General features: G+C 43.1%; 1 protein-coding gene across 2 annotated transcripts in view; it reads left to right on the top strand.

Moving 5' to 3' along the window:
- nlgn3a (neuroligin 3a) overlaps window positions 1-12,732 on the top strand; it is a 185,772-nt gene that overhangs the window by 106,303 nt on the left and 66,737 nt on the right. For both annotated transcript variants that reach the window (XM_086019714.1, XM_086019706.1), the window contains one exon: window positions 12,091-12,276. In XM_086019714.1, the coding sequence (XP_085875840.1) occupies window positions 12,091-12,276 (186 nt within the window). The remainder of the gene's footprint in view (window positions 1-12,090; window positions 12,277-12,732) is intronic.

The following is a 12,732-nucleotide window of genomic DNA, read 5'->3' as shown; positions in this document are numbered from 1 at the left end:
AAATCCATTCTACACATGATCCCAATGTGATGTTTGAGTTTGTTTTTACATCCAACTAGCATACTTGCCATTCAAAGATCTTAGATTCAAGATTCAAAGAGCTTGCTAAGAATACTTAGCGACAAGCTAGGTATTCTTAGCAAGCCGCATAACCACAAACCTCACATTCAATGTAATAACTTGGAGTAGGGAGACATTGCGGTATCGCCAGGTGGCACGATAGAGATTGTTGTCAGTATGCTTAGGAGGTGTGGCATGACAGCAGATGCTGACAAATTTAATGCATGCACAAATATATTTTAGAAGAGTATTTATCTTCTGTTATGTAATTTAAAAGCGTGTCCGACCGAGTGAGTGACATCAGGAGCCTGGAGTCAGTCGTGTTGGCATTTTACCACACAGTTTGTTCCTTACTGATGTCCCCTCCATGCTCCTGTGTTTTTTTGTTGTTGTTTTTTTTATATACTTGACTGTTTGTCCTGCTCAATAAACATCTGAAAGTTTGTTTCACTTTGCTAGAGCGGCGATGTATCTGAAGCTTGCTCATAACTACTTTGGGCTTGCAGACCAAAACAAAAAAAATTGGCCAAGCAAAACTTGGTTCATAACCGGCCCATAACTTTGAAAACTTGTCAGTCAAGGCACCTCTGTAGTTTGTGATGACTATGAATTTAAAAATCTTATTTATTTTGAGTTTGCAAACATCAATTACAAAGGATATTGTAAGAAGGACATTGGATATGAAATTGTAGGGAGCCACAGTAACACAAGGGACCCAGTGGGTTACAGACTGCATCTGAAAATCTGCATATTGATTTTTATACTTAATTTATTACTGTATATAGTAGGGCTGGGACCATGCACTTTTGTCCCAATCCGATACGGATCCCGATACTTTGGTTGTGATATTTGGGGTGGGGTGGGGAGACTGATGGACCGTTGGACTTCTGTTGGACTAACTGATGGACTTAACTGACGTACTGACTAATGGACTGACAATTACAATTCGGTGCATCTGAAAATGACAGACTTAACTGACGGACTGGCTAACGGGCTGACGAACTGACGATTCCAATTTGGTTCATCATGAAAAATGACTGACTGATGAATGATGGACGAGTACCCTGACGGATGACGAATGACGAACCAACAAAATGTAGTAAAATTCCACCTCTTCTGGATTGCAATGAGAAGAATGTCATTGTTAGGGCGACCCCAGGTAACCTACTCACATGGTCTATGATATTAGGAGACCAGCTGAAATACCACTGGGTTGGGTTAGTATTGTGTATGTGTTTGTGTTGGCTTTTTTGCTGGTTAAGTTTCCTTCAACCTTACACATTGACTAACTCCTAAGTGAATTATTGATAATGGTGCACTAATTTGCTCTTTTGGGACTGTATGAATATTCATTCATAAGTAGCGAAATCCTTTAGATACATATATTTCTTGTGCCTGAAAATTATGTATACATACACCTCACCAGGGATCTTTTTTATTTAATCCGTTTAGTGCCAAAGGGTTATTTAATGTCTAATATTGCAATGACTTCACCCCTATAATCTTGTAAAATCAACCACAACAGTGAGTTCAACAACATATCTGCTCTGCCGTCAACACTCTTGCAACCCATCTTGCAGTCAGCTTGGCCATCCTTAAGATCTCAGTTAAAACAGGGTGGACTGAACCAGAACTGATGCTTATGGACTTTGCTATCTGCTAGATAGTAAGACGTCTGTCAGACAAGACCATTGGGTGAATGGCATCATCCTGTTCATCAGTGGTTGAGGTTCGTGGTCGACCTGACCGTGGGTCATCTTCTTTGCTCACCGTGCCTGGTTTGAACTCAGCAGCCCACTTTTTCATAGTTTCCGTACCGTGTCCTCGTGGATTTTTACTGGGGGTCCAACCTTTCTTTTGCAGATTGTTTATGATTGCACAAACCTCGGTTTTGTTCATCTTCAGATTTGTCACACATGCCTCACCTTCACCCCTCTGTCACCCGGGAAAAAATTACGACAGAACTCTTACCACAATACAAATGTTTAGCTACAGGTCTTTTTTTTTCTGGGTGAGGCTCAGAACTTTTGGAACGACCCTCGTATGTATTCCTTACCATTTACACATGTGAAGCAGCCTAATTAAATCTGTGGTTAGATGAAGCCTTCCAACCCCACCTTCTCAAATCTTTGGAGTTGGTATTAATCTCCGGATGGCTTCACGGCCAGATGAGGAGATACCAACCACTAACGCTCAATTGGAAGTGGAGCTGAGGCCCCAAGAGACCCCGATCAGCTGTCTCGAGGAAAGCTCCAGTCTTCCCTGACATAGAAAAGTTCAGTCGCAAATTGCCCACCTGCACTTCCTTCTCCTAAATTGGTCGTCTTGTACAGTGAAGAGGGAGAGGGTCACAGTAGTCATTTGGAGACGAATGAGAGGGGAAGTAGAACTCTAGAAAGTTCAGATTTTGATTGAGAGGTACTTTAACATTGACCGTGAGAAGGAAAGTCCAACACAGATTTTAGCCGGTTGATGTTAAAGTTCAGACGAGAGAGTCAGGGGTTTGAAATGAGGTTGAGCACTTCTACTTTGTTGCAGCAGACCTTTAGGAAGAGGGTATAAGCATCTTTTGTAGGTGACAGTGCAAATTCACAATTGACTCTATCATTTGATGGTGTCAAGCTTTGTGGAACTGGCCAGAGAGGAGGTCGGACCTTTTTAAACCTGAATTTTTTGTGCACTCAACGTGATGACGGCTACAGATCTTGCACCATATTTCACAGTAAATACGGGCTATTACCACTGGCCAAATGTCGGCTCCCTGTGCCATCATTCCAGCACTTCATCAAATTGATATTGTGGGAAATACACTGCAATTGCCTGGTTGTTAGTTTGTAAACACACCAAGACTTTTGCCCTGGTTTTGCTGGCTGTAGGCCCGTTTTTTTTTTTTTTTTTAAACAATAGGAAGAGTCACTTGGGAGTAGCTGATGAGAGTGAAAGCAAAAGTGCTGTCACAGTTTAGTTAGATTGATTAAAGGAGCTAAACAGAAGCCTTACAAATGAGTGTATGCAGTTAGAGAATTGTGAAATGGGTTAGGGTACCAGAGGTAGTGAGTTGGGGGCGGTGATGTTGTGGGAAAATTATTATAGTTATAGTGCACATATTCTGCACCTGTGTAACCTGCACATTGTGCATCAGGTGTGTTGCCGTGTGAAGAACTAATTGAAATGAGAGGCGATGTGCGAGTCTCAGCAAACATGGCCGGTCCATTTGTCAGGATGACATCACTGTACTCACACCCCATCCATCTAGGTCCAGCAGCACACGGCCATGCTCCTCCATGTGATTAATATCTATGCCTCACCGCCTTGAATACACAGCCTCATCCCCTTTCACTGCCATGGCGACACACATGCACCAATGCAAACAAACACTGTTGGATGCCATCCTCGTCACTTATATACGATGGCACCCCCATTTACCAGCATACACAGATGGCCGTAGCTTAGTGGCTAAAAGTCTCTGGCACACGCAAACACACACACAAATACATGCGGAGTCCTTGCTCTTTGTTGGGTCTGTTCAGATTTTATACACTTGCTTACAATTTCATTCAATGTACCTGCACGATGTAATCCATCCAACACAGAAGGGTAGCCATTAATTCTATCTTTACGAAGCTTGTGAATTTACAGTTTAATTGACACTGTCAGTTAGGTCGTAATTCGACTTTATTACTGTATTAGTGAGGTCATAGTATCCCGTGGATATGAAACGCAGTGGCTTCTTCCTCTCTTCTCAGATGTGACCGATATATGAGGGACACCTCTATAATCAACATGTAGTTAAGTTGATAGAAGAGTAAAAGTGTCAGCCAAAACTGAAATGTATTCTACTTGAACATCTCAGATTACACACAATCAATTACAGGATTCTGGTTGACCTTGGTTTTTTAAAGATTTTTATCCCATAGGAAATAAAAATGCTCTGTTACATGGTACAACTGCAGCATGGTGGGCGATTGGTTGGCTCGTCAGAGTTTGATTCTCCAGATTAGCCCCTCTTGTGTGGATTTTGCATGTTGTCACCGTGTTTGTATGGGTTTTCATCAAAAACACTTAGAACAAGAAGCTTCTTTGAGGTCTGGTGCAAGATGTATTTTTCATTCGAAGACGGATGGATTTCATTTGATTTGTATGACCTCAGGGGAATTCACCTTTTGAGGTTCCCCTGGATTTTTGTAAGGTTACTTTGCTGTGCCTTGTGATACTATATTGAGAGCAGCATCGTTGGTGTCTTTAAACAATATGCAGAATAAATCAGCAATCCTCTGCAACTAATTTGGAGACAAATCAAAACCAGCACACCGTGCCCATTCCTGTAGCCAAGCTTCATTGTAGAGCTAGCATTCAGAAGACAAATAACAAGACTAATTCCAAGGTGCTGTGCTAAATGGCAAGGAAACATTGTTCATAAAATGGGCTGCTGAGCTACAATGCACATTGGAAGTTTTTGTTTTTGAATTAAGCAATACAAAGGCAAAATGTGGGGAAATTATTTTATAGCACCAGAAGTTCAGCGATAGTATACTTCTTGCTAAGTTCAGAGAAGGATCACACAATACTAAGCTTATTATGGTCTGTGGCAACAACCTGTTGGGCGGAGGAGCTGAGCTTTGAAGATCTTCTAAATGATGACTTTCCTCTCCATTGCTGCTCCTCTGACTTGCTTTGATAAGCCCTACTCTGATCTCCTCTGTGGTATCACACTGAATTAGTGCACACTGAGCGCACAATGTTGTTAAACCTTCTCACCATCCATCCTCATCGGTCATATTTGCACATTTTTCATAGCAGGCTTTTGAACTTAAACACACACAAGCAGACAGACACTGTTGCTCTGTTACAGGGAGGGAGAAAAAATGGTATTAAATATAAGAACCTCTTCAAAAAGGGACTGGGCAAATTGTGAAATGTCTCCCAATGAGCCATTTTCTTCCAAGAGGAACCAAAGAGCTGCTTAACCTCGCAGTTGTGCCTCTTCAACACCAGTCTTTTTCCTTCCCTTGGCGGGAGTGTGCAGGCCCGCCTCCGCACCAGCTGTGAGATGCTGCGTCCTCCTCAATGTAAACGCATTTGACTGTATTTGACAAGTAACTGTCTGTCTTCAAAGCATGTGGATGGGGGGTGAACTAGTGGGGGAAAAATGCTTGTAAGAACATGCTTAGCCAGTGAGGGGGACAAGCGCCGTAAACGTAAAAATGGACTCTTTAGAAAGCGACGTGTCTTCGTCTTAGGGTCATGGTTATATCAGTGGGTCTTATTCAGAACAGTCTATGCAACCTGCTCATTTAGACCTAGTGTTCATAGTCTCTGGGGTCGCATGGCATGATCACTGGGACAAGTTGCGCGATTAGACTAGGTTGCCCTCAAGTCACATGCTGGAGGACCAACAGCTGCCATGGGTGCCAGCAGCTCGTATTGCTGTCCAGCTGTAGTTGTTTTTAAACAGAAAGTGTTGTTTGTTGATGTTTGCATGTCTTCTTATAGTTAATTTACATTTTCCTGCGATACTACTTGAAGTGAAAAGCTGACCACCACAAATAAAGGCCAGTAAAACTGAGTTAGCCACAACACTGGATACACCAGCACTGTTATTACGGGCCAATATTAGAGCTGTATCCAAAGTGTGCCTTTTAAAACCAGTTTTGATTGACACTGTCGGAGAGGTATTCCACTCTGACAGTCAATCAAAACGTAACCAAACGTAAATGTATTCATTTAATGCAAGTTTTATTATTTGTTTCCAATGGCAATGATATGTAATTGATCAGTATGGTGCACGGCAGTTCAATCCTGTGGCATAAAATGGCTCTCTGACAGTGTCAATCAAAAGTGAGCATTATCATTATTTAAGGGCAGACAATTCATTGGTCTGTAGCGTTTTATCAGTTGAAATATTCCATAAGTGTAAAACAGTTTGAACCAATTTTGCTCATACATAATTGTAATCTAAGACCGTGTGGCTCCCTCTTTCCAACTACCTTTCTCTTCCACCGGAAAAAAGACTGTGATTTTATGTAAATGGCCTTCAGTGTTCAGGAAGCCATAAAGAGGCTTCCTTGTGCTTGCATGCCCTTCTCTCTCCTACCCTCGCTCTCAGATCAGTACGATCTGACTCCAGCCGTGCCGTTGGGTATGGTTCTGTAAACAGGAGCCGATCCGAGTGGCAGTCACCTTCATTCAGGCCCCTCCCGCACACTATTTTCAGAAAAGCTGAACCTTCACCGCCCATAAAATGAAAAGATGGGAGTTCCCAAAGGATGACTCTCTTCGTGAATAATGTGCCACTGGATTTCTGATCTCGCTTGACACACAGACCCTTTATGTGGCCCCTTCCCTCCTCTGCTTCCCATCCACACCCGAGAGGCTCCCATTCAGCTCGGGCCTGGCTGGGGGGGAAGTTGGAGCTCTTTTGTAGTGCAGGATTCTTAAGGGAGGCTGTCAAGGCTGTGACTGTGTGGGCCTTTATTTCCCCCGAGAAGAGAAGGAGGGGGGGACAGAGAGAGTGAGAGTGGAGAGTGCAAGAGGGAGACGGGGGGTGGAGTACCAAGGAAGAGTTTGGACACAGACAGCCTTGTTAACCAGCACCCCCAAAGAGATGGAGGATGAGAGGCAGAAAAATGTGGAAAAAGGCAAAAGAAAATGGAATGTATCACACTAAAAGCTCCAAAACTTGCCTTCCTTTACATCATCACTGTTGTTCCCCAACCTCCTCTCCTGTTTTACTCTCCTTCTCCCTATCGGATCCCTCCATCTGTCCCTGTGCAAGCTCACTCTACAGCTCAATAAGATACTTTTGCCCTCCTCCTCACCCATACTTGCCCCCTCCTCACCCTCCACCATTACTTCACACACATTCCGTTATCCGGGAGATCAGGCTAAGAGAGATGTCCGGGGTCGGGGCGATCATTATCATCACCTCTTTCCGCTCTAGCGTGAGTTATAGCCCACCATATGGAAACAGACATTTAAATCATAATCAATAGAGCAATACGTATGTGGTGAGGACAGGGTAAAGGAAATCACTGCCACAGTGCAGGAGGGAGAAAGAGACATCGTGTTTATATTGAGATAGTGGCGCCGGGTTATTGATAAAAGATCACAGCGCAAAACGCATTATGTGGCGGCACGCTTGGAAAAATAAACTTTACTCTGTGATGAAATGTAAACGGAAAGCTGCTACATATGATACGCCAGTGGCATCAACAGCATCGCTCCGCGGTGACGCTTTAGCGAGGCCACACTGCCTACCTTAATCGACCCTCACGGTGCATGTGAAACTGTACACAGCGTCGTTCCCCGACAAGCACGATGCAATGTGACAGGTGTGCGCTGGCCTGGTCGAGACCCGGTCAAAGCTCAGCTCCGCTTCTCAGGCTGAGATCAGGGCTCAATCCGTGACCGTGACCGTGCCACCGCAAGAAAAATACCATTGAGCAGCATGAGACATGGTCGCGTCACAAGATGATCCCGTTATCAGTCCAGACATACAGAGGGACTGATGTTGATCCATGCTGTTTGTTTACGGTAAATAAGAAACTCTAATCTCCCGTGTATCTGACAAAGAGAGGTTGGGCTCCATAATCTGCCATCTTTGTTTCGTTATTGTAAGGATATTTCAAGTTCTTCACTAGCCCGGCCTTAAGCTAAGGATACATCTTAGACAAGATCACAGAAGAGTTTCTATTGCGTAGTGTACAAGAATTCTCGACTTACAGTATGCATTTTTAATGAGGCTTGACATAAATGAAGTTTATTCGTATGAGTCTGTCGAATGCAGTTCAACTTCAGGGCATGTGCCTTTCTCATGTCAAAACAAAAGTGTTATTTTTTGTTTTTTTTCCCCAAAACCATTTGAGCTGAAACTGTAGGACAAGGTTTTGTTTTGTAACAAGAATCAATGGCAAACCTGCTGAGTCTTCTACCTTAAAAACATGTTTTTCCTGCTTTTCTCACAACTAAAATGTATCCTGTCAACTATAGTATGATTTGTTGATTTCAATTGAATTGTTCTCTTTTACATTTAATATTGAATGCATCGGTTTAGTGCCCATGGCCATCATAAAACCTTTATAACTATACGGGCAATGTGTGATGTAACATTTTACCATTGCCACACAGGGCTATAAAAACAACTATAACAATGATCACTGTTAAGTTCACAGGAAAAAAACGTCCACCGCAATTATACATGATATACATTGATGGTGTTCAAGACATATTTTAGGACCTGCAAGCCTTCAAAAGTTGAGCCTCCCAGTCATCTTTTTTAGTGTGAAATTGATTGTTTATATGTACATTGTTGCACGAGTCTAGAAAAGCAGACTGAAAATCATAAGGTTGATACGCAGCTGCGATGCTTAAGGTCCAGACAATGGCAACGCACAGCAGACAGTAAATGTGTATCTATTTAAAAATAGCTACTGTATAGCCAGGCATAAAAACAATTGCATTGCTATCTTAATTGCTTTCCAAAGAAAATAGTCAGTCACCTTTCCAATTAAACCATCCCCAGCAGTTGTACAATCATTATTTTTACAATAGCGCCTGCAGCTTGTTCTGTTGTCTCAGATAGTGGATTTCCACCTGTCTACATTTAAATAACCACGTGTATTTATAAATATTTATAAATGCAGTAGCATCAGCCTGATGAAACAAAGAGTCCCTGCTGAATAGAGCATTGGACAGCGTTTATCCCGCCAGATGGACATGCAATTCTGATTGATCATATTTTGTCATCCTCTAATGATTTAGAATTACTTTTTGTTAAGTTCCAATGGGATGGTTTTTGCTTTTTCCTTTCATTTAGGAACAGAGTTGTAGAGAATATCTTTGCTTGAACTACTGGGCAAATGGGCTTTACACTTACAGTATAAATGACACTGGAAGAAAATGTTGTTGGCCTCCACTTTTGCAGATGCAACAGCTTATGGGGAGATTGTAGAAGTTTTTGGAGCGCTGAGGCAGAGATGCGAGGTCATTAGAGAGGGCCTGGATCACAAAAGTTTTACACTGGCCGCTCTGCTGCGGCAACCTTTTTTCTTGGGTGTACCAGGACAAAAGTTAGGTCAACCCAAATTTTCGACTGCACGGCATTCAACACCGCAGCTTTATTCGTTCACGCTTTAAAAAAATATCGTTGCCTGTCTTTTTAGTCAATAATGACTAGTAAATGATTGATTAACAATCCCCATCACCGAACAGCTGGTCGCATCAGTGGCAACTCTTTTTATTTTATCTTTAGTTAAACCTTTGCCAAATTATGGCGCACGTGATTAGCTACACTCTTGAGCCCTGACAGTTTGTAATGATAACACCATGCCATGTTGACAGAACAACTTGAAATAAGCCAAGAAGCCAGGAAAGATCCAATATTTTATCATGTAGCGATGATGCACAAACGCAGTGAACCATGAATGAGTGCTGCAAGCAGGGTGAGTGTGGACCAGTGAGCAACAGGACGAAGGGTAATCTCACCAAGGCACAGTATGATCGAATTGGTCTAGTGTGAGCGCTCCTGAAAATACCCGACCACACCACCCATTAATATATTTCTTTGGGCGTGTATCTCAATACCAAAGGACCAATACGGCGGACACGTGGTGACCTAAATAAGTTTTATTCTCAGCATAGTGTAGTCTCTCTAACCAGCACCCAGGAGAAGGTAGTACAAGTCTGTTGCCCTTTCGTGGCGATGGAACACAAGTAGGAGCAGTGAGAGAAGTGAATGGAAAGCTCTTCAAATGGAGTCCTCTCTCTCCGCTGCCTGTCGGTTTCTATTGCTCCGCCTGTCTCCTTGGCGCTCCCTCCCTTTCTCTGCATGTGCCACGCTGCTCTGTCATCCTCAGGGACGCGTCTGAAGGAGACCATCTGTTGATCCATTTGTCTCCTGCTTTGCTGCCTGTGCCGTTTCCTCTTCACCCTATCCATGATCAGGCTCGGCCTTTCCAATGACACTCAGTAGCGGCCAACGGGCGGGCGGGGGCATGGCAGGTGCGATGTTGAAGGCGGGGCAGGCTGTCTATCATGTTGGGCTCATGCAAGGCGGAAGGATAAAAGGTCGTTAGGACAAACACACTTCGGGCATAGCGTAAACAGCTAATGAGTCCAGAGCAGCTGCTTTCTAATCTGTTTATCCAAAGTGATCATCGCTCTGTCTGACCTAGGTCTCAAAGTTCACAGATTTGGATCTTTTTTTTTCGGAGTAAGCGATGTCTTTAAAGCGCTTCTCTTTCATCCCGCGGGGCTTAAAAACAGTCCTCATCATTACATAGAGGCATCGACCATGAAATAGAAACAAAGCTGAGAAATGCTGAAGGGTATGCAATCCACCGCCACATTCGCTGCCTGTGATGTGTTTAGCAGTCCTTGGAGGGAGGGGCGCTTCTTTGTGTCCACACGTCTCAGAGTTGTCGCCTCGCATGCATGTTCTCTCATTTGATGGACATTGACTCCACTAGCGGGACTTTAGGGAGTGCCTGCCTTTGAACTTTTCCCTTGGCTCTCGATTATCCATCATTCAGCAGGGCTCAGGCCCACGAGAGCCGCTGGGAGAGGGTGGTGCAATAATACAGCATGAGGTCTGATGGGCTCTTGAGAGAGTCACTGTCCAAATCAGATATCATTTAGCAGACGACACAGAGGGAATGTCCAAGGATAGAACCTGCAAGGAATGCGCCGACTGTTACATGGTGAGGAATACCAAAGATAAAAGATGCTCTTTTTGTGGCTTCAAAATATGACCATTGCTGCCCCTTTTTTTCAATGATCCATAAGGTTTTCATCGAGACTGATCGATAAATGAGATGATGGGTGTTCGCCCAGGGAGACATGACATTGATTTCCCATAAGGTGCCAGATGATATGTAGTCCTCACGCACTCTTATTTTGCCAACAACCTTGTCATCAAATAAGTCATGATTTCACCGTCACTGTCAGCTGGCATGATGGTTAGCAGATAACCTTTCGCATTGAAGATATATGCCTATAGCCAATACACTATACGGACAAAAGTATTGTGAATGTCACATTAGAACTAGATTTGACATCAGAGGCCAGTAAAGACTGTTTGCTCAAATTATATTTTATATATTTTCAAACATGCTTGCAATATCTCAGTGTTTTAAAAAGTGAAGACAATTTGCAATTTGGGTAGTTTAGCAAGAAACATCAAGTCGATGCATACAATTTGCTTTTGTGGGTCACATGAAATGATGTGGCAGGCCACATTTGGCCCTCTGGCCTTGAAATTGGCACCTGTGCAGGACATGACATGACATGGAAATTGAAGGGTAAAAAAGTCTTTTATCAACAAAAATGTGAACTACAGAGATCAGGACTGGAGGAAATCTGACTGGGAGAGAGCTTGCATCCTCACTCAAAGAAGGTTTGTCGTACTGACGTGTCACTGAGTAACTCAAGCTTATAAACTGTGAAGACATCAGGCTAAGATGAAATAATAAAGGACAAATCATAAAAGGACCATAGCAACTGATACATCATGTAATAACCAGTCCTAACATAAACCTTTGCACAACTTTTATTTGAACACGATCGGTAGCGGCACAGGCCGACAGAACACACTTTACAACTATACTCAAGCATATATTATTCATCCTCTCAGAAGAATAACTAATATTACTGCAGTTTATTTCCTATTTTTCAACATGAATGTAGTATGTATCATACTCAACACAACTTAAAGTACAATACTGTCAGGGGCTATTATTCTAATTAAATAATACGTGACAAAAAAATATATATATCTTGCCCTTTTTGGGGAGCTTAAACAGATTACTGACATTTGTACTGATTTCAGTGTGTAAAGAATGTTTGAGATGTTTAAGCGATGGCACCTCTACTTTACTTTGGGTTGAGATTGCAACAAAAATGGGAGACTGAGTACAATACTACATCATTGAGAGCTAAGGTATGCTAACATTAACATACACGTTAGAGAAAAACAGTTTAACAATGTCCCTACTCTGTATGCGTTCCATATCTCTTCATCTGCATGCGTTTCAGGCTTCCTCAGTACCGGGGACCAGGCCGCTAAAGGGAACTATGGGCTGCTGGATCAGATCCAGGCTTTAAGGTGGATCAGCGAGAACATCGGCTTCTTCGGGGGAGACTCCAACCGCATCACCGTGTTCGGTTCTGGCATCGGAGCTTCCTGCGTCAGCCTGCTAACCCTTTCCCACCACTCTGAAGGTACATAAGGTGCTGTCAAAATCGGGGTGGGGTTGTGGGGGGGAAGGTGATGCAGCTGTGGAGCTCCTTCCTTTCTGCTGGTGTGTATTGCTGCTCGGTATTACAATCTGGCAAAGGCAGAGTGCCAGTCGTTGAGTAATGTAAGCTACAGCATGACGAATCTTGTATGGAGCAGGTGTTTGCATTTCAATTATTGTGTTGTTCAATACCACGGGGAAATTCCACACGTGGGTCTTGTGATGCTTTGCTGCTTTCGCTTCTACAAGCCCCCCTCCTCATCACATTTTTAGATGTCGGAAATGAACCTGCGGGTATAGTTTTTTTTGTGTGTGAACAAGATTAACAACATGATGCACTTTGGAAGAGCCATTCAGTCCTGCTCAGTGATATACACGCGCACACACGCACACCACTCTGAACGTTGTTTCTCCTCAGGCTTCCTTAATGCTCTCTCAT

The sequence above is a fragment of the Filicampus tigris genome, chromosome 2 (genome assembly GCF_054856515.1).
Source record: "Filicampus tigris isolate MCC_2025a chromosome 2, RoL_Ftig_1.0, whole genome shotgun sequence".
Classification (NCBI taxonomy): Eukaryota; Metazoa; Chordata; class Actinopteri; order Syngnathiformes; family Syngnathidae; genus Filicampus; species Filicampus tigris.
This window is presented reverse-complemented; position numbering and strand designations above follow the sequence as displayed.